Source organism: Ascaphus truei, chromosome 12 (assembly GCF_040206685.1).
Source record: "Ascaphus truei isolate aAscTru1 chromosome 12, aAscTru1.hap1, whole genome shotgun sequence".
Taxonomy (NCBI): domain Eukaryota; kingdom Metazoa; phylum Chordata; class Amphibia; order Anura; family Ascaphidae; genus Ascaphus; species Ascaphus truei.
Genome location: NC_134494.1, coordinates 50863855 through 50886847, shown reverse-complemented (window position 1 = coordinate 50886847; position 22993 = coordinate 50863855). Strand labels below are relative to the sequence as shown.

At 42.1% G+C, this 22993-nt stretch overlaps 2 protein-coding genes across 3 annotated transcripts in view; one reads left to right on the top strand and one right to left on the bottom strand.

Moving 5' to 3' along the window:
* Window positions 1-4401: 4401 nt before the first annotated feature.
* The window catches only part of KCNC1 (potassium voltage-gated channel subfamily C member 1), a 163728-nt gene continuing 145136 nt past the window's right edge, over window positions 4402-22993 (top strand). For both annotated transcript variants that reach the window (XM_075567691.1, XM_075567690.1), the window contains exon 1: window positions 4402-6013. In XM_075567691.1, the coding sequence (XP_075423806.1) occupies window positions 5444-6013 (570 nt within the window). In that variant the 5' untranslated portion in view covers window positions 4402-5443. The remainder of the gene's footprint in view (window positions 6014-22993) is intronic.
* Window positions 15941-22993, bottom strand: part of SERGEF (secretion regulating guanine nucleotide exchange factor) — a 310832-nt gene continuing 303779 nt past the window's right edge. Inside the window, exon 12 of the mRNA XM_075567693.1 lies at window positions 15941-15999. Within this exon, the coding sequence (XP_075423808.1) occupies window positions 15983-15999 (17 nt within the window). The 3' untranslated portion in view covers window positions 15941-15982. The remainder of the gene's footprint in view (window positions 16000-22993) is intronic.

Below are 22993 nucleotides of genomic sequence, written 5' to 3'. Positions count from 1 at the left end.
ACTGAGTTCTCGCGGTACCTGGAGCTGAGTACTCATTGTGTGATGCCGGATTGAGAGGAAGGCTGCGTCCCTCGTGTTCCCCGGGCTCCGGAGGCATCCACAGAGGCTGCTGCAGTGTATCTACACCAGACACTACACTAAAGTCATCTGCTACCGGGTTCCTGCGTCTGGCTGGCTGAGTTTTACTCAAAAATGCTTTTTATTAAGCTACGTTTGTGAGTGTGCATTTTTAAATCCTTGACTCCATAAATATATTGTTATACCTTTTTACGCTATGAGTGCGCCTGTTTTTTCTGTGTTTCTATATATATATATATATATATATATATATATATATATATATAACACAGGAGTAGACACGAAACTAAATGTTTCCCTGAGAAGTCTGATTGAAATTAAAGTTATTCCATAATGTGATAAACGGGTTGCTTTCTCACTCCAATTTTGCAGCCAGGAAATTGTCATGGATAATCCCAATAAGAAATGATTCTCACGAAGAAAAATGTATAACTTGCACTCACACCTGCTTAGCAACATCAACAAGTGCTCTGATCCTGCGTCCACACCATTTTTGTAATAACAAAATACCTGCATGCACTCCTGCAGCCCCAGCGATCTGTGCACTTAGCTGCAGAAGATTGGGGAGGCGATGCAAGGGCGGCGATGCAAGGGCGTGGCAGGAGCGTGGCAAACATCACAGATGGCTCACGGACCTAGTTCACCCTCATCGGCTGAACCAGCTCACGTGACGCTGACGTCACGCGACTGTAGCTTGAAAAGTGCCTCACCAAACTGCAGCAGCGTCAATGCACTACATTGCCACCTGTACTATGCTACCTTCAATAGAGAAGCATAGAAGAGTCCCGAACGTGCGCGTGCATGTAGCGACGCCCCCACCATGAGTGCGGCCATAGTCAGCAGACAAACACTGTTACTGGAGAGCAAGGGAGAGCAAGGGACCATCGTCAAGCTTTATTATAGCCGCTTTCCAGGGGGTATTATATAGTCCTCCTGCACTTCCTGTGTATGGAACGCTCTGTGGAACGCAGAATGCTCACACAGACCAGACCTCCCATGTGTTTCAAGATTGCTGGCTGACCTTACGAATCAATCCCAGAACACATCACCAGTGTAACATAGATACAAAATAAAACAACTTCTGCAGCAGGCCTGTTGACAAACACAAGTACTATCACAATGTACCTTACTGGGGCTACAAGGGGAGAAGACCCCACTCATACTCGAGCTGTAGCCTTCAACAGAAAAATATTGTAAATATACAGTGATCATCACAACTACCCCCCTACCCCCTCCTCCCCCCCCCCCACACAGACACACTAGAAGTACAACCCTCAGCCTACTCTATATAATTAAAATTTAAATATTAGGCTGGGGCCATGGTACCGCAGACCGTGCGGACACTGAGTGAACAAACTGCTTTAAGGCAGTGTTCGCATCGATGCAGCGTGTGGGTGCGTGTGTGTGGAAGCGGGAGCGCATTGCGCAACAAATCAGTACAAACTGGCACGCCCCTAGACATGCGCAAGGATGGCGTGTGTACCACGGCCGAAAAACACAACCGCTTCAAGCAGGTGACGTCAAGGCCGTGCACACCTCCGCATGGGAGAAGCCACTATGGACCTGGTCTTATTGGTTTCCCAATGAGGAGCATTACAGTAATTTATTTTCCAAAATATCCTCTATTGCTACTACTATCATCCCACCTGGAAAATATAGGAGGGAAATGCAGTCTAAAATAGCATAAAGGGTGTAAATCTATATACATGTACAATGTATGCTACAAGTCAGTACTAGCCACTGTCTCAAGGGCTAGATGTAGGAAGAGGTAAAACCAAGACATTAAAAAAAAAACAGTACTATAGTATGCAAAAATACAAAAAAGTATCACTAATCTATAGGTCAAGACAAGTCCTATGATATATACAAAAATATACATAAGAGGCATCAAATGAACCCAATGAGTAAATTAAAAAAAATTGGGGAAAAAACAGACCAAAAATGTATTGTCTATCCGCTGTGTCATATACAGCTTATATATCAATAGGCTCTTGTTAAGAGAAGCCCCATATTGGTGCAGAGATACTCACGGGCCAGTACTGTAAACAGACAAAAACATACTCAGGGACATATTCTCACAGAGGTTCATGGGAGGGCAGGAGAGGGGGTGACAGAGCCAGATGATGAACGTAGACAGGACCCAGGAGACTGCGACCTTGTATGGCAAGTGAGACCTGTAATATGAAGTAAGTAAAAGAGGTTCAATATCAAGAATCAGTCCTTGGTCACACCTCCGCCTATCAGCAAGTGCTGCTGAGATACATCACCCCTTATAGGTAGCAACCCAGGTCATATTCCTCATTCAGACCTCTCAGGGCTAGAGTTTGCAGGGTATGGATACAGAAGAGCTCCCTGTGAACCCTTCCCTCTCCCCCGCGCCGCACCCGCCCGCCCCATGAAAGTGTGTAACACATTCAATGATCTGGTATCTCAGCTGGCAAGGACCACGTCCTACCTCCGCAAAGTGTCTGGCCACAGGAGGAAGCATATTAGATCTTCTGCTAGTGGACATATGCACTGAATTAAGTTCTCTTTTCTCTCTGGTAGTCTGTCCAACGTAAATCAGACTACAAGGAAGATATGACAAAGGACGATTGACATGTAGTGTAGTCTTTATATTTACACCCCTACCAGTATGGGGCAGTGTCAAACAAATCACCCTTGATTGTTTGCAATAAGATATCTGGGTAACAAAATTCATGTACTAGACTGGAAACTGAAAATGGATATCTACTTCAAAACCACGGATAGGCAGGGAACATGGTAAATTGCTAGTATTTCTTACCTATAATCCAATTTTGAGATCTGAGACAACCATAGAGGCGAGAACCCGTATTTCAGAGCATAAACCCACTAGCAGCAGATCTAAAATGCATCCTCCTGTGGCCTTTGCGGAGGCAGGACGTGGTCCTTGCCAGCTGATATACCAGATCATTGAAAGTGTTACACACTTATGCAGGGGTGTGTGATAGAGTGTCTCTCCTTAAATATATGGAGCTCTTCTGGATCTATACCCCGCAAACTCTAGCCCTGACCGGTCTGAACAAGGAATATGATCTGAGTTTCTACCTACTGTATAAGGGGTTATGTCTCTTAGCACTTGCTGATAGGCGGAGGTGTGACCAAGGAGTGGCTTGATATTGAACCTCTTTTGCTTACTTCATATTATAGGTCTCGCTTGCTATACAAGGTCGCATTCTCCTGCGACCTGACTAAATTCACAGGGGACTCTGTCTCCTCCCGGGGATAGTCCCTTACCTGGATGTGTCGTGCCCTCGCCTACCCTCCCATGAACCACTGTGAGAATACAGTATGTTCTCGAGTATGTTTGTGTGTGTGTGTGTGTGTGTGTGTGTGTGTGTGTGTGTGTGTGTTTACAGTGCTGGTCTGCGAGTATCTCTGCACCAATATGGGAGGGAGGGGGGTAAGGGAAGGGGGGGTTCTTCACTTATCAAGAGCCCAGTGTTATATAAGCTGTATATGAGAGTGTATAGACATAATACATTTTTGGTCTGTTTTTTTTAACTTACTCATTGGGTTCATTTGATGCCTCTTACGTATATTTTTGTATATATCATAGGACACTTGTCTTGAACTTTAGGCAGGCTGATACTTTTTGTATTTTTGCACGTTATAATACTATTTTTAATGTGTTGGTTTGACTTTTATGATACTGTATCTATGTTACACTGATGCTGTGTTCAGAGATCGATTGGTCAGGTACGCCAGCATTCTTGAAACACGAGAGGTCTGGTCTGTATGTGAGCTCTCTGCGTTCCACGTGGCGTTCCATACACAGGAAGTGCATGAGAACTGATGAAACACTGATTGCAGACCTGAAGTTACTTACAGGTACTATATAACCCTCCCCTTCCCCCCGGGACGTTGACTATAATTAAGCCATACTAAGGGGCCTTGAAACCTTGCTCTTTGTGCTCTATTAACAGTGTCTGCAGACTAACCCCTCTTGATTTTTGTCTTTTTCTGTACATTAAAGTAGTATGATACCAAAAGGAACACGTGAGTGTATATATTTTTCTATTACGGAGTGCTGATCCAACCAGGCATTTTGTCATCACTATAGGAAGTAATTGAATGTGTATTCTTTAACTAAACTGATATTTATTGTATGACACCTGCTCTAAGGAACCTTATCATACATCGTCCCTTGCTGATTATGGAGGGAGGGGTCAAGGGGGATACATTGCCCCCACCCCCTGAACCCACACACTCTAACATAAAAGCATCAAGTGATCAAACCACTTGGTTCCCTGCTTGCATGTGATTAAAATACCACCTCTATTACCCAAGCTTGCATGTGATTAAAACACCACCTCTAGGACCCAAGCATATCATGGTTTCACAAGGCAGTGCGCGCCTGCGTAAGAGAGGAACCGTCCAGGGACCCAGAGCGCTCGACTGATCCCTGCATCACCGGGAAACCAACAAGCCCACGGATCCAAAAGAAACGCACAGACGAATCCCTGCAGCTGCTGGTGAGGCTGCTGGCGAAGAAACCAAGCAGAGGTTGATAGGAGCCTTGTATTCTCATTGCATGCTCCCTGCGAGGAAGGGCAGCTTGGAGGGGTTTGCAGACTCTTGTGCGCTCAAGTCCCCGAGGAGCTGTCCTTTCAGCACCACGCCGGAGGCAGCGTTGTGACTAGGAGCTGTCCTATGCAACCACACGCTGCCACAGGGAGATAGGAGCACGCAAAGGACTGTGGATTGCTACAAAAAAAATGTGATTTGAATGAACAAAGAGGACAGGGGGAGATGAGGAGGGGAGACGGCTGCGTGCTTCCCAGTCTCTGATCGCTTTCTTTGTCATGGCAGAGAGCTGTTTGTACAGTTGAGCTTGGCAGCGCCATTGATTGTGAAGGATGGGAACAGGTCTGGATGGGCAGGAGGTGTAGGCAACAGATGTGAACCAGAAGCGGAAGGGCTGTTGAGTGGACTATACCTGTAGGTGCATCCACAGCTAATTACAGGAGAAGGGAGCTCACCCCAACGTACTGGACAGCAGAAAACAAGGGAGCACCCATTGGTCAGCACTGGCAACCTGCTATATCATTACACTTTATATCATTCTGGACTACTAATCAGGGGGAAATGAGATCACAACCTGCACGGGTACACAACACCTCCTGAGCTTATTAAGAAACAGGACCAAGAGTCTGGAGAAGAGGAGTCTTGCCTGTGTGCTCATTTATTTACATCAGCTGCCCTTTTAGAAATCTGTTGGTATCTCTGTGTGTGTGTGTTTTTTTTCCCTTTATTTCTTTATTTATTTTGCGTGCAATTTGTACGAACATACAATGCTGGTACTGATGAGTAACCCTCATACACGACATGCCTAAGAGACGACATGGGCCAAGGCGACGAGACAGATCGCATCGTGATAAACGTGGGAGGAACGAGGCACCAGACGTATCGCAGCACCCTACGCACCCTGCCGGGGACCAGGTTAGCTTGGCTGGCTGAGCCCGATGCTCACAGCCACTTTGACTATGACCCCAGATCCGATGAGTTTTTCTTTGATCGACACCCGGCCGTCTTCGCCCACATCTTGAACTACTACAGGACGGGCAAGCTGCACTGCCCTGCGGACGTGTGCGGGCCCCTGTATGAAGAGGAGCTCGCCTTCTGGGGCATAGACGAGACAGATGTGGAGCCCTGTTGCTGGATGACCTACAGGCAGCACCGAGATGCTGAGGAAGCTCTGGATAGCTTTGGCGGTGGCCCCGTGGACAACAGTGCAGATGATGGGGATGGAGATGCCATTGGAGACTCGGGGGATGGTGAGGAAGAGCTGGAAATGACTAAACGTTTAGCCATGAGTGACTCACCAGATGGTAAATCCGGTGGGCTTTGGAGGAGATGGCAGCCTCGGATTTGGGCTCTGTTTGAAGACCCTTACTCCTCCAGATATGCAAGGGTAAGACATAAGATTCGTCTGTTCCTGTTATATTGGCCAATTTTATTGACAGCCCTCTTAGCTATCTGGCATAAACATCCCTCCCATTTAGTAAAACATTTATTATAGCAACATGAGGAGTGATTATGATTCATTAACACTTTCTGTGAGGATGTAGATACATTTTTCCTTGTTTGACCAATAGGTGTTGTACTCCCAAATGATGGTGGTGGATAATTAAAGTATAATTAATTCATAGTGCTGATACAAGTTTAGGCACAGGCAAAGCATCATTCCGCAGTAAACAAATAATATCTATAATCACAACCTTCATAATCCAGTGACCCCTGTTATTGAGATCTGGGGGTTCCTTTCTGTACCCCCTCCCCCCAAATCAATGCGTTAAACTCCATTCTAGGAGGTCACTGCTACTGCCGAAGAGACAAACACCTAATCAGTGAGATCCCGTCCATACGAGTCCTAAGAAATCGGCTATAAAATGAGGTGTGTAAGCATCTGTGTGTATTGGGAGAACGGTTAATAGAATGTATACCTGAATTACAGGAAGACCTACAGTATGAAGAGGAATACTCTCATAATATAGCAATGTTCCACAAATACCGGTATTAACATCCAGTATTCTGGGGCAGGGGAAGGGAAGGGGTTTGGGTGAATGAATTATACCCTGTAAATAAAGCACAGTCACACCTGTAGGTATACCATGTATATGGAGCTTGTATTGTCTGTGCAAGAAATGGGCATACTAAGATACCAACACTAAATCAAGAAGCAGATAAGTCCAAACTAATTAGATCATGGCAACACAAATCTATTTTGTTCTTGGGAAAAGGCATCACCGCAATTGTAACCAGTTTAGAATGACATGGAAGGACATATGTATTGTAACCATAATAAGGGATGTTTTCAACACAGCTTTTGATAGATTTGGGGAATTAATATGGAATAAAAAAAAGGAACAGTTCGATCTTCGACGCCACTTAAAATTGACAGGAATGGTGTAGTTTCGTAATTGAGATATATAAGAAATGCCCTAATATTTGAAAAATGAGAATAGACCAGATCCCCAAAATCGGGGCTTTTCAATGCGGTTATTTATATCAAAATCTTGGAGACTAATGTGGTTGGTATTTCAGAAGTGTACATTTTAAGTAACCCCTTTTTTCAAGGTTATCCTTTTCTTGTTATGAAGCACTATGATTTCTCACTTCACCCATCCTTGTAATGACATTCAGGTCACATTGTTCTTGCTTCTGTGTAGTGGCTTATTATTATTATTTTAGGTTATGGAAATTGAGGTAACAGAGAACAGGCATACTGATGTCGAATGAATGGATACTTTATATTATATTCCATATTCAATAGAAGTTTGTGCAGTTCAAATCTGCAATGTGCCCTTGAAAATGTTTTTCTAAAACAAACATAAAAAGCTTCAGATTCTGTTTATGATACAACCTATTATTCTTATAGCAAAACATATTGGGGAAACGATTAGTGAAACACCTATCATATGCGTGTTGTCCTTCAACACTGTCTCTTCTTGCAAATTAGTCTTACAGTAACTACAATCACAGTGTATGTTCATCCAGCTTTAAAGATGAGCTGAAGGTCAAATGTTTACATCTTGGTCACCAGGGACCCAAAAGAGGAGTATTACAAATAAAACCAGTACAAATTTATTGTAATATAAGTGTTGCAAAATGGTTTCTAAATGCATTCGTTTTAATTTGATTTATGACTGAGCGAGGAGAGCAAGGCATGCACTTCTAACCCATTCTGCAGTAGCTCAGAATAACATGATTGTGTTTTTGCCACTTGACCCACAAAGGCCACTGCATTTTGATTTGCAGTTTCTACATTAGTTATGCTATATAATAAGGATTACATCTCCTGTTTGCGAAGAGAAGAGGGCGACACTCAAGAGGACTGCTACAAAAATGCAAAATGTACTCAAGCGAATCGACGTTTCGGTCTAAGTACTTAGCTCTTTGACCTTTGACCCTTAGACCTTTGTCTAAGTACTTAGCTCTTCATAAACAGGAGATTTAAACCCCATACTGATTGCACCAGCTAGCTTTGGGTGTGCACCTGAGGTATTTACAAGCCAGGAGAGTGCACCTTATCTACATTCAATTAATGTTATATAATGAAACATAACCCATACAGGATGTTTCTCGTTTTCAACTATGAAAACTTCATTGGACTTTGAAACCCAGAACCTTGGAAATGTAAATGATTATCAGGCTGATGAGTACTATATCATCAATTAGAGATGATCATTTTTGTTATAACTTCTTAATTCCGACTTTGGAGTCTAAAGACTGAATTTATTTTCTTCCTTCTCCGTGTTTACTTTCCCCTTACTGTTCGACATTAACACCCAACTCTTGTAGTGATGAAGTGGAGTAGATAGGAACCATACAGTGAGAAACCGCTGTAGGAGCAAATAAGCATTTATATTTGATGAGATTATTACAGAAAGAAAGAACTGAATACAGGTATGCTGGATATCACTCTAGAAAAGGAGTGGCCAATGGCCAACTCCAGTCCTCAAGGGCCACCAACAGGTCAGGTTTTCAGGATATCCCTGTTTCAGCACAAGGTGGCTTAGTCAAAGACTAAACCACTAATTGAGCCATGCTGCGGCTTTAAAGTCTGACCATCTTGCACTAATAGTGCAGACAAGCGCTTCCTGTAGGCTCCTTTAGCAAGGCATAATGAAAATGGAGAGACATGGTCAGGGATGGGAAAAATCCAGGGCACCTAAAATTCCCCCTGCTGCCTGAGCTATGCGCAGGCGCCAATCACAAGCAGCGCCTCAAAGCTGGATCTGGGGCGCTGGCAGTGGTGATTTACAGGTCGTTGTACAGTGAGGGGAGTAGAGAGCAGAAGGCAGAGGCCATGCGAGGGCTGGGGGCGGAGCTAGTGGGAGGGTGGGGGCGGAGCTAGTGGGAGGGCAGGGGTGGAGCTAGTAAGAGCTGTGACAGTCTGTTTGTCTGACAGTCTGTATGAGTGTGTCCCTTATACACACTGACATCAACCCCCTCCCCCCCTACACACACAAACACACACACACACACACACACACACACACACACACACACACACACACACTGATATCTTCTTATACCTATAAATCATATGTCATTACCATTATATATACTAGTGCAAATCATTATGAAGTGATAAGTAGTAAAACAAGGAAATGTGAGGCACTATTTACCAGTCCTGAAGTTTCAAGAATTGATTTCCAATGACTGCTAGAAAATATAGAGAGTACTTGATGTGCAAGCCATAGCAAAGCTGGAGTTGTCCATACTTGCAAAGAGAAAGTCAACTTTATAGCGTATGGCTTAAAAAATTGCTTAAGGCATACATACTGCTTCCTACTTGACTGAAAATGACTTTTTTTGTAAGCCTCACAAAATCTTGATACAGATTCTACAAAATGTCAGAGTGCAATCATTCTCTCTTGTAGGCTAACTTTTTGTATTCATCTAAGGGGCACATGCATCACTGGTTCCACCATTAAAGCCAAAATGGATGTAAATAACCCATACCGGCACTTGATGCACGTGCCCCTTAGGGTCTTATGCTGTACTGCCCGAAGTGGACATTTGGGCCATTCTCGGACGAGAAAACCCCATTCAAGTCAATGGAGATTTTTGTCAGAAAAGTCCAGAATGGCCACTTTGGACAATTTTGAATTTCTCCCTTTATACACTATTGCACCCTGCTTCATTTAAAATTATATGCACATTTTCATTCTCAATAGCGATAAAAAAAAAAACAAGCAGATGAGACGTGGCTGGTTATCAGATCAGTGTGCACTGACAGCATAACAGATTACCTTAAAATATTTGTGACTTGCTTTCAATGCTAATGGGTTATTTCAATCAGCCAGTCAACACAACACAGGTGCTTGCACGTAAAATGCTATTTCACTTGTAGTCTGAGTTCAAAAGACACATTCAACTTTTGTGCTTAAAATAAAGTCATGTCAACTGGTGCTTCAAGACCTTCACGTTAATGATCTCCAGAAGAGGGTGAAGTATTTGTAAAAACATAGCTAAATTATGCACTACACAAATGTAACATGACAGATCTAACATTCCATCACACGTTTTCAATGCAGTATTAATTTTAGCATTCTACATTTAGGCTACAATGACAATGTCACAATACAGTACCAGGCTCTGCTGATTCCGCTATAAAAGAGGTAAACTGAGCTGTGGTGACATTGGACTTGTTAAATCCACTACCAATACAGTATACAGTCTCTCTGTAGAGTAGCCCAGAATGTTGCAATCGCCTCTAACAGATCCGGCATACAGTAATAAACAGTGATACCACTAAGTAAGGAGGTAAACTAACGAGTTTCTTACATTTGACAGTAGAAACTAGTGACTCATTGTGTGCAGTTTAACCTGTCTGCATTAGAATTCCTCCAAAGAGGAAAACAAAAATCAATGCATGGAGTGCGATTTGGCTTTTCAGTTACTAATAAACAATTTTGTTTAGGGCATGTTGGTTTGAGCTTCAATGCATGTACTATAGGATGTAAGAGGAGAATGGATTGTGTAGGGCCCCTGCATGTTTTAAACATGTGATTTGGCCCTACTTGTAACTGATGTGTTCAGACTTTAAAAAAATATATAAATGGCATTAAATGTTGTAATTCTAATACACCTTCCACATAAAGTTGTGAAAACAGATCAGAGGATAGCAATTTTTCATGGATGTAAAACAAACATTGAGACCATAGTTTATGTGAACTGGAGATATTGTCAGATCTAATCTACAGTTTACCGTCTAATACGTCTCCAATTACATTTTAGAAGTAAACACATCTGGATAAAAAAAACAATGGCAGACAGTGTGCCGTTCACATTCAATGGGTAATCATAGTGGTTCAGATGCAAGGCAAATACACGGATCAACTAAACCAATTATAGAAGAATACTAAAATCCAATGCGAAAAACTACCAGTATGCCAACACTATCAGTATGCCAACACTATCAGTATGCCAACAATACCAGTATGCCAACACTACCAGTGTGCCAACACTACCAGTGTGCCACAACTACCAGTATGCCAACACTACCAGTATGCCAACACTACCAGTATGCCAACACTATCAGTATGCTAAAACTACCAGTATGCCAACACTACCAGTATGCCAACACTACCAGTATGCCAACACTACCAGTATGCCAACACTATCAGTATGCCAAAACTACCAGTATGCCAACACTACCAGTATGCCAACACTACCAGTATACCAACACTACCAGTATGCCAACACTATCAGTATGCCAAAACTACCAGTATGCCAACACTACCAGTATGCCAACACTACCAGTATGCCAACACTACCAGTATGCCAACACTACCAGTATGCCAACACTACCATTATGCCAACACTACCAGTATGCCAACACTATCAGTATGCCAAAACTACCAGTATGCCAACACTACCAGTATGCCAACACTACCAGTATGCCAACACTACCAGTATGCTAACACTACCAGTATGCCAACACTACCAGTATGCCAACACTATCAGTATGCCAAAACTACCAGTATGCCAACACTACCAGTATGCCAACACTACCAGTATGCCAACACTATCAGTATGCCAAAACTACCAGTATGCCAACACTACCAGTATGCCAACACTACCAGTATGCCAACACTATCAGTATGCCAACACTACCAGTATGCCAACACTACCAGTATGCCAACACTATCAGTATGCCAAAACTACCAGTATGCCAACACTATCAGTATGCCAAAACTACCAGTATGCCAACACTACCAGTATGCCAACACTATCAGTATGCCAACACTATCAGTATGCCAACACTACCAGTATGCCAACACAACCAGTATGCCAACACTACCAGTATGCCAACACTATCAGTATGCAAAAACTACCAGTATGCCAACACTATCAGTATGCCAACACTACCAGTATGCCAACACTACCAGTATGCCAAAACTAGTAGTATGCCAACACTACCAGTATGCCAAAATGACTTCACCTTTTCTCCAATTTTAACAATGACTTTTTCACGTTAAAAATCATTGAATGTTTTAATTCATAAAATCTGACTGTATTTCACACCACTGTAAATTGTTGCTATATTCTGATCTACAACCATTTTAGGCAGAAGATATGTCAATTGTTGCCTTCCTTCCACATGATCATGACAGCTTCTAACTGAACTGCTTCAGTGTGCTAGAGCAGTGTTTTTTTGTTAAGGAATCTTATAATTATAATGTGAAATTGTGTGGAACCCCAACCCTCTCTAATAGCGCGTCTGAGATCAGATGCATTGTATGGAACCCCACATCTCATTAATAGTGCATCTGAGATCAATGTATTTTATACATTTTTCTGTATTTGGTACAATTTTCAAATACCTGAAAATTGCAGGGAACCCTTTAGGGATGCCCGTGGAACCCCGGTTGAAAAACACTGCACCAGAGAAATAAAAAGTAAGGGTAGAGAGGTTGACAAAATAGGATTGAGAGCTGAGAGGTTGACACTGAGGTGGCAATATGCATTTTTAAGGTAGAAAAAGCAAACAGCTCCCAGGCATCCATATTACATATGTTGCTTGTAGCTCAAAATTAAGCAATAAGGCATTTCAATGAGTGCTGTGCTATGAATATTATAATGTCTTCAGGGAACATGCTGGTGCCTTGAGTGTCCTGAGAAATTAAAGCATCTATAATTAAGCACTGCTCTTGAGTGCCATCACTGGATCCTATTAAACCATGGAAAAGCAAGATGGACCAGTTATCACACTATCAACCTTATCACTTATAGTTAGTTTTTTAAAGTACCTATTAAACCGGTGTGACTAAATCTGCAATATACAGAATCAAACTTGAACTCACCGCATTACAGTGACAGTATTATTGAAGTGAAGCATACTGTATGCCTTTTATGTAGTTGGATGTGGTCCTGCCACCGTGTTCAGCTGAAGAAAGACAGTTCAGAAGATCTGTATAAGCCAGGGATTCTCAAGTCCGGTCCTCAAGACCTTCCAACTGGTCAGTTTTTCAGGATAGCCCTGCTCCAGAACAGGTGGCTCAATCAGTGGCTCAGTTTTTCACCTGTGCTGAAGCTGGGATATCTGGAAAACCTGACCTGTTGGGGGCGGGGGGTGTTCGGGGGGGGAAGGGGGAGGCCTTCAGCATTGGAGTAGAGAACCTCTGGTATAAGCTTATAGGGGACCATGTTAAAATGGACATGAAGCAAAAGGTGAGGCACTGTGACTGCTCATTTGCATGTGATTACCCAGAATGCTTGGCTGCAGTGGAAGCATGGCATGCTAAGAGATAATGGGGAAAGGCAGGGTTGCAGACCTGTCTGAGAATGTACCCATACGTGGACTTTTTATCTGAATTTACATTGTGGCGTTTACCACTATGTCATTTGCTTTGCTTTAATTCCATGTTTCTGTTGTGTCCGGGTTTAGGGCTTGTTACTCCATAAACAAACATTAGCATAGGGTTAGAAAACACCTGGGGACATTCACCTGACAAGCCATGCTGCCCAATTCCATAATGCCTGGCTCTTACCAGCCTTCCCATATAAAAACATTCAAAACGCCAAAGAAAAACTGTCAACCTGCTTTGTATGCAGATGGCACAGACCATGTAGTAACTGTAACACATAACCAATGTATTTTGCAGCATGTATTGTGGTTTAGATTTTTAATGAAGGTGCTTTATCTCAGAGGGAACGAACTGACTATGTTGCTGCAGTTTCTATAGCAACGAATCTCTCACCCTGCACAGCAGCAGAAGCTCTTGCATAAACATCTCTGCAAATTAGTAACACACAAGTCATGGTTCTTCTTAAGCATTATTAGCATAATATCTTCCATTCCTAGTCCTGATATTATACATTGTCTAGGATGGGGGGGGGGGATATTAACTTAATTGCACCATTGGTTGTTTTTTTTGTTTTTTTTGTTCCTAGACAACCGACGACAAAATATATGTTAATTCCCAAGTCATTTTAAATGCTTCTTACCATTTATTTTTATCCTTGTGAACCTATGCAAAAAAACCCCATTAAATCAGACATAATAATTTGTAATAATAACTTCATTTCAGATAGCGCCTTTCTCCCAAGGGGATGCACAGCGTGTCACAATTACAGCGTAGCGCGCAGTACGCAGCGCATAGGAATTTTTGCAGAGACAATCCCTGCCCCGTTAGCTTACAGCTATGATTTTGCTGCCTGAGGCACAGGGAGATAAAGTGACTCGCCCAAGGTCACAGGGAGCCGACACTGGGATTTGAATCAGGCTCCTCTGATTCAAACTCAGTGTTATTGTTCAAAGAATCAGTAAATAATAAGTCTTTACTCACTAAGCCACTCCTTGTCCCTGCAGATATGTGATGATTACCACATAGAAAGTATGTCGAGCCCGTATGCAACTATTTCAATGTTTACGAGTGATGTTGTCAGGATGCCTAAAAAGGGACATTCGTGAACGAGTTTAGTTAAATATGTTGCCTGTATTTGTTATAAGCAATCCCGCAACACTAGCCTCCCCACGTTTCCAGACAGATGCCTACTTGTGTGAGACTGCCCTGGGTGCAGACCAGGGCTCAAATTGGGAAGGTTTTCTTATGCACATGTGGAGGTTCCCCCTCTGCCCAGAAATTAAGTGATCACCCACACATTCAGCTGATAAGCTTGTGAGGGCATGAATGTACCTGGCCTTCTTCTTCTAGTCGGAAATGACTGTAAGAGCAGAACAAACTCTATCTGAAGATTTCATTCGCTATTAGCAGAAAACGAAACATTTGCTTAATAAGAATGAAAAAAAAAAAGAAAATGTACACGCTTAACATACTAAATAAAATGTATGTTAGCAACTTTACCAGAAACTGGGCAGAATAACACATTTTATTTATTTATTTATTATTTATTTATAAAAATATTTTACCAGGAAGTAATACATTGAGAGTTACCTCTCGTTTTCAAGTATGTCCTGGGCACAGAGTAAAACAAATAATACATGGTTACAAATACAGTTACATAAATGAACAGGGTATACATTATATACAAGACATTGCATGCACAGTTAAAGAAAATATATATTATGGGCGTATGAAACAGTTACAGACCAGATTAAAATGTGAGACAGCCTTAGATTTGAAAGAATTTAGACTGGTGGTGGATGTGAGAGTCTCTGGTAGGTTGTTCCAGTTTTGGGGTGCACGGTAGGAGAAGGAAGAACGTCCGGATACTTTGTTGAGCCTTGGGACCATGAACAGTCTTTTGGAGTCTGATCTCAGGTGATAAGTGTGTGTGACTATATTACCATCTTTGTGTGCCTTTAATGTATATTATATTATCAACCATTATTCGTCTGTTTATCATAAGCAATACATTAGGTGATGTACGTTGATGAGTTCATTTAGATGGAAGCCAATAAATATGATCAATAATGTAGAGGTTTTAAAGTATTGTGAAGGGCAAAGTCATATAAACCCTGTATTATCAGGAAACGCAGATCCTGCAATAAGATGTCATTGATTTCGGAGAAACTCTTAGTATATATTTTTATAACAGACATTCAGTAAATTTAATGCAATGAAATCAGGTTGGCGAATAAAAATATAAAGAAATACTTTTTGCAAGGAAAATAAAATGGCTAAGACACAGCTTCCTGTACTATGAATAATTGTCTTCAGATTATAGCAGTGGAGATTGTGGAGGGTCTAACATACTGTGTTAGATATTATGTAATTAGTGCTAAATGGGAATGACAAGGACCATATATATGTACACACACACACTTATACATATATAATTTACTCTACATCATTAAATGTTCAGTCATAAGGAGAAATATGAGAATTAAACTGGCATCCAAGACTTACCCTGTGTAAAAATGTCGATTCAGTATGGAGGAAGTGTATCAACTGGTCACTGAATGTCAGTAGTGCCAACCCCCTAGGATTAAAAAAAGAACCATGAATTAACCAGACTTAATACACAAATACATTCAAACCAAACATAGGGCCAGACAGAAAATAATTCTTCAATTTATCTCTTCCAGGTCTACTATCTAACCCCATATTAATCAAGTTCAGTTACAGGTTTTTACACCCAAATGGGCGTCAACTCCCTATGACAACTAGAATTTAACACACGTTAACCGGTAACGGAGCTTGACAAATAACACCCTAGGAATTCTAGTTCTGCAAATATGATTATACTCAGTTCAAGGTGCTTTTAGTTACAGTGTGCATATATTACAGTATATTGAAAAACTGGGGGGCACTTAAATGACACCTTGCAGTGACTGAAATATTAACAGAGATCAAGTTTTGGTCTTCCTTGGTAAGTTTTGCATTATTTCCACTGTAAACAGCTTTGAAATGCACGATAAGAGTATTGTGTTTGCCTGTGCCTTTGCTGGGTCATCTTGGTTGTCCCATCTTGTTCTTTGCCACCAACAGCATTGTAATCAGATGTCTCAGAATGTGATATATATGATCACATCATTCTATAGCCATATATGTTATCAAACATCAAAAAACTTGAAGGTAACACTAAGCCATGTAAGAGTTCATATACTGGTATTACTTTCTAGATTGTACAGCCACTATTTTCATGTTATATTATTTTCTTATAACAATAAAATACTTTTTAAGAACTTGTTAATGTATTTATACAGTTTTCAATAATAACTCACTACACATCTCATAAACTCTTTAAGTAAATCATTAAAATACATGGATTGTCTTTCCGAAGCATTTAGTAACCGTGTGTGGATTTCAATACAACTCGGCATATTTGAATATATTTCTCTATCCAAAACAATTAATTCTGTTTTTTTTATTTTATTAAAATTCATATTATTTATGCCTGTGACATTTTCTAAACTTCTAAAGCATGTATTGTAGGTTCTCTGCTTCTGATAGCAGAAGTTTTAAGAGTCATCAGAATAACAGAATGCAAAAAGCTCCCAAGAACTCAAATGAGCTTTCAGCTTCCCAATTATTATGCCATTCTAACTACCTATTTATTTTTTAAATAATGATCAAATGACAATCTAGCACAGTATTTTTCAACAGGGGTTCTTAGGAAACCTTGGGTTCCCCCGGACATCCCTGCAATTTTCAGGTCATTTGAAAATTGTACCAAATACAGAAGAATTTACAATGAGTCTGATTTCAGACACGCTATTAGAGAGGGTTGGGGTCCCTTACAATGCATCTGATCTCAGACATAGAGAGTTGGGGTTCTGCAGGATTTTCACAATATAATTAGGGGTTCCTTAACCAAAAAAAGATTTAAAAAAAACCTAAAACACTGACACTCTTGGGTCATGAGTTGTGTGTGTAGTGTTATATATATATATATATATATAATCAAAAAATAAATAGATGATACCGTTCTGTGGCTAACGAAATGCTTTTATTTGTGCGAGCTTTCGAGATACACTGATCTCTTCTTCCGGCGATGTTACAATGAATGAAGCAAGGATAACTTAAAAACAGTGTCTCTTGGAATGTTATCTGTGCTTCTCCTTCCCCCGTGTGGATGAGATTTATGGCTGGAGGTGTCAAAGGGTAACTGAAAGCAAGTGAAGAAAGAGTGTGTATGTGTATCAGTGTGAATAAAAATGAATGGAGAGACCACAGTATAAACTGTGCTCTACACAAGGTGTGTGTGGAGTGAGAGGGATATAAATGGTGTGGGTGGGTGTGGAAATGTGAGAGTTTGTAGCACAACTAAAAGTGTGTGTGGATACTATGTGGTCCCTATTGGTGTAAATGGATGGAAAAATAAGCAGTATTAGTATGTGTGAGAGACAGCTGTGTGTGCATACATATAGCACAGTATGTACAGACATGGCCTTTAGCGCTCATGGGAAGAGAGTTCGCTAGTGTCAGTAATGACTCATAAAATTTCGATCTCTGTTAAGGCCACTGCTAAGTGTCCCGAACAGTTACCTCTACATGTATATATATATATATATATATATATATATATATATATATATATATGTGTGTGTGTGTGTGTGTGTGTGTGTATATATATATGTTGCCTAGGTAATTCGTACACAGATTAATTGCCTAAAAAATAGTAGTGACGATGCACTCACAGGATTCCTCAACTGCAAAAACTTTTTATTCAAGAAGGCAGGATCGACATTTTGGTCCCCACATGGACCTTTATCAAGATGCCAAACTTGTGAACAATACCCTTATTTTATATCCTCAAACACAACATACAATGTAAGCCAAAATGTGGAGCCAAACATCTATGATGCATTACCTGGCAACCACAAACACTAGACATATCATACCCTAGAGGTTACAAAGCAGAGCCCCACTGGGCCAGTGTGACAGAAAGATACAAATAGTGCCAACTAAATACTGTGTAATGTTGCAGTGACAAATATGTATATTTTTTATTTATTTATAAAATATTTTACCAGGAAGTAATACATTGAGAGTTACCTCTCGTTTTCAAGTATGTCCTGGGCACAGAGTAAAACAAAATAATACATGGTTACAAATATAGTTACATAAATGAACAAGGTATACATTATATACAAGACATTGCGTGCACAGTTAAAGAAAATATATATTATGAGCGTATGAAACAGTTACAGACCAGATTAAAGTGTTCACATTGTTGCAAAAAAAAGTAAACCATGCTAAAATTCAATATAAATAAAATATTAAAAATAGAACCTAGTGGCTGGAATCATATGTTTATTCAAAATAAGCAGATCTACATGCACATCATGGCTAAACCAGGGGGGAGAGCGAGCGGGGCACGTGCCCTGATTGCAGCCACTTAGGGGGTACCAACCGGGCTGGCAGGGATGGGCGGTGGAGATGGGAAGATGGTGGTGGAGATGGGAAGATGGTAGCGGAGCTGAGAGTGGAGGGCGCAGAGCTTGCCCCAGCAGTCCTACCCAGAGGTTAGTCACAACTTCGGGTGTCTGCCAGAAAAGGCTTCACTCCCTCCAACAGGCAGGGACCCAGAACTGTGGACTTTTAGCTGGGGGCGGGAGGAGAGCAAGAAATGGAGGGGGAGCAAGAAATGAATATGGGGGAGCAAGTAGTGGAGGGAGGGGGGGAACAATAAATAGATAGAGGAGGGAGAGAGGGGGGATCAAGAAATTAATGGAGGGGGAAGAGGGTGCAAGAAATGGAGGGAGGAGGCCAGGGGGGGAGCAAGAAATGGATGGGGAAGGAATGGATGGAGGATGGAGGAAGGGGGAGCAACAAATGGATGGGAGAGAGTTGAGGGGGAACGGGGGCAGAGATGAGAGATGTGGAGGGAGGCAGAGAGGAGGGATGATAGGAAGGGATAATGGGCAGGGATGAGGGAGCAAGAAATGTATGGAGGAGGGAGGAGGGAATCAAAAATGGATGGAGGAGGGAGGGAGGGCGGGAGCAAGAAATGGTTGAAGGAGGAAGGGGGAGCAAAAAATGGAGGAGGGGGCGTAAAAATGGAGGGTAGAGCAAGAAATAGATGATGAAGGGGGAGCAAGCAATGGGTAATGGAGGGGAGTGAAAGAAATGGAAGGGGAAAGGGAGAGAGAAAGAAATTAAGGGTGAGAGTGAGGGGAAGAAATGAAGGGGGGAAATGAAGGTGGGGGACAGAAATGAGAGAAAGAAATGAAGGGTGGGAGGGGAAAAGAGAACCAGGGTGGGGGGGGAAAGAGAACCGGGTAGGGGTAAAGAATGGGGAAGAGAGAAAATGGGAGGGGAGAGAGAAAGAATGGGGGTATGGGGAGAGAGAGAATGGGGAGATGGGGGGAGAGAGAGAATGGGGAAATGGGGAGAGAGAGAATGGAGATATGTGGATAGAGAGAGAATGGGGATATGGGGAGAGAGAGAGAATGGGGATATGGGGAGAGAGAGAGAATGTGGAGAGAATGGGGAAGAGAGAGAGAATGGGGAGAGAATGGGGTAGGAGAGAGAGAATGGGGAGATGGGGGAGAGACAGAATGGGGAAATGGGGAGATGGGGAGAGAGAGAGAGAATGGGGAGATGGGGAGAGAGAGAGAATGGGGAGAGAGAGAATTGGGGAGGGGAGGGAAAGAATGGGGGAGAGAGAATGGGGGGAGAGAGAGAATTGAGGGAGGTGGATAGAGACTGGGGGAGGGGGATAGAGAATGGGGGGAGGTGGGGGAGGGAATGGGGAGAGGTTGGAGAGGGAATGGGGAGAGGGGGTGGGAGGAGGGGAGGGAGGTGAGAGGTGGAGGGAGGGGGAGAGGAGGTATGATGGGAAAGGATTATGGAGAGATGAAGGAGCAAGAAATGGATGGAGGAGGGAGGGAGGGCGGGAGAAAGAAACGGATGAACGAGGAAAGAGGAGCACAAAATAGAGGAGGGGGAGCAGAAATGGAGGGGAGACCAAGAAATAGATAATGAAGGGGGAACAAGCAATGGCTGATGGAGGGGAGTGAAAGAAATAGAGGGGGGAAGGGAGTGAGAAAGAAATGAAGGGTGAGAGGGAGGGGAAGAAATGAAAGGGGGAAAGAAATAAACAGGAAAGAAATAAAGGGTGGGAGGGAAAGTAATGGAGGATGCGAGGGGGGGGAGATATGGAAAGAAATGGAGAGTGGAAGGGGGGAAAGAAATGAAGGGTGGGAGAAGGGAAAAAATGGAGGGTGGAAGGGGAAAAGAGAACCAGCGGGGGGGGGAAAGAAAACCAGGGTAGGGGTAGAGAGAATATGGGAATGGGGGGAGAGAGAGAATGGGGAGATGAGGGTAGAGAGAGAATGGGGAGGGGAGAGAGAATGGGGTAGGGGGGAAAGAGAATGGGGGGAGGGGGGAGTGAGAGAATATAGGAGCGGATGGAGAATGTGGGAGGGGGAAGAGAGAATGGTGGAGGGGGGAGAGAGAAAAGGGGAGAGAGAATAGGAGTATGATCCAGCCGCTTGTCCCATTAAGATTGAGCGGTGAAGATGTTAGGGGGTGTTAGCGTGGAGCAAAATAGGACAAAAATTGATATATATGCACTATTGCAAAAACCAATAAGACTCTATTTAGATCAATTATCAATAGGAAATGCCAACCCAAGAGACAATCAATCAAGAGACTGGTGCAGGACTAGCCACACACAAACATAAAAAAACTGAAACAATACACAACGACGAACTGGGAGAAAAGGATGGGAAGGAACAAAGAGGAGAGGGAAGGGGGGGGGGAAGAAAAGGGAAGAATACACTAGGAAAAAAGGGGGAGGGGATGGCGATTGGGAAAAATGGATTAAAAAAAGAGCCCAAATGTATAAATCAAAAACAAACAAATGGTTTGTAATAAAAAACTCCAGGCAGCTCTCCGCGGGAAAAAAAAACACTTCCTCTGCACGATCTACAAAACTATATATATATATATATATATATATATATATATATATATACACATACATACATACATACATACATACATACATACATATATATATATATATACATACTGCACCGACACACTTTATTCGAGCAAATACCCAGTATGTACCTGGCAGATACCTGGAATGCGCCGCTCCTCACCTCTGACAAGCCCCGTTGTGTTTGCCTTCCCAGCCTGGGTTCATGCCTGGCTGATGGGCGGCTGATCTGTTAAATGATAATGATTAGGATTTAATAGGCTGCAATGCTTCGCGTGTCTACCAGATGGCATAAATTCATGAATTGTAATGCAGTATATATATATATACTGTGCAGTATTGCAGCCAGCGGGAATAAAATGCTTCAATCCTTGCCTCGAAAATAACCCAATGCACTCGGGCAGAAAACAGTCACAAACCTCAATACACCCGGGTATACCCGAATTCGTGGGACTAGCCGAGCTCGAATAAAGTGTGTCGCCAGTGTACACACACACACACATATATCCATCATCATCTTCACCCCCTTGTTGATCACAATGATCTTCCAGGTACTGCGGTAGCAAGCCTCTCCATGGTGCACCACACATTTTCTCATTTCATCCTCCCATTTACTTTTGGTCGTCGTCTTGGTCTTTTGAAATCCATTGGAGTTCAATCAAGTACCATTTCTTCTTCTAATATGTCCAGCCCACTGCTATTTCATTTATTTACCCTTGGGTGATGTCATATGTATATTGTTCAACAAATATGTCAACTCTAGACTGGACTAGAAATAGTCGAAGACTAGGCCAACCTTGGCCGGCAAGTAACAATGGAAGAAAACCTTCTGAATGAAATCAATAGGAGAATGAAGGTGGGATGGAGCGTATTTGGAAGACACGAGGCAAACTCTCAAGAGAACCTTCCACTGTGAGTCAAGAGTAAAGTTTTTGTCCACTGTATTCTGCCCGGTCTCACATATGGATGTGAAATTAAATTGGAACCTAAATGCGAAGATAATTCAGAAGCGTCAGACAACTCAAACAAGTATGGGGTGGTGTGCGTCCTGAAGAGCTAGGAAAAATAAGGAATGGGTTTGAAACCAAACAAAAGTCTGTGACATCACCACAAGGGTGAAGAAATGAAATTGGCAGTGGGCCGGACATATCACAATAAGAAATGATGATCGTTGGACAAAGATGGTAGTCAACTGGATTTCAAGAGAGATTAAAAGACCAAGACGATGACTCAGATGGGAGGATGAAATCAGAAAACGTGTTGGAGCAACGTGGAGAAGAGAGGCTTGCAACCGCAGTACCTGGAAGATCACTGGGGCAGCCTTCATCCAGCAGTGGATTGACAAGGGATGATAATGATATATATATATATATATATATATATATATATATATATATATATCTATATATACACAGAGAGAGAGAGAGAGATAACAAAAGGAAATCCGCAGCACTCACATGTAGAAAAAAGGTTTAATAAAAAAAAAAATATTTATCATATTCTTCCAAGTTTCAAGTTTCATGTCTTTATTCATTTACATGTCACGACTTAGATTGTCTACAGCTGTTCTTGCTATTAATGG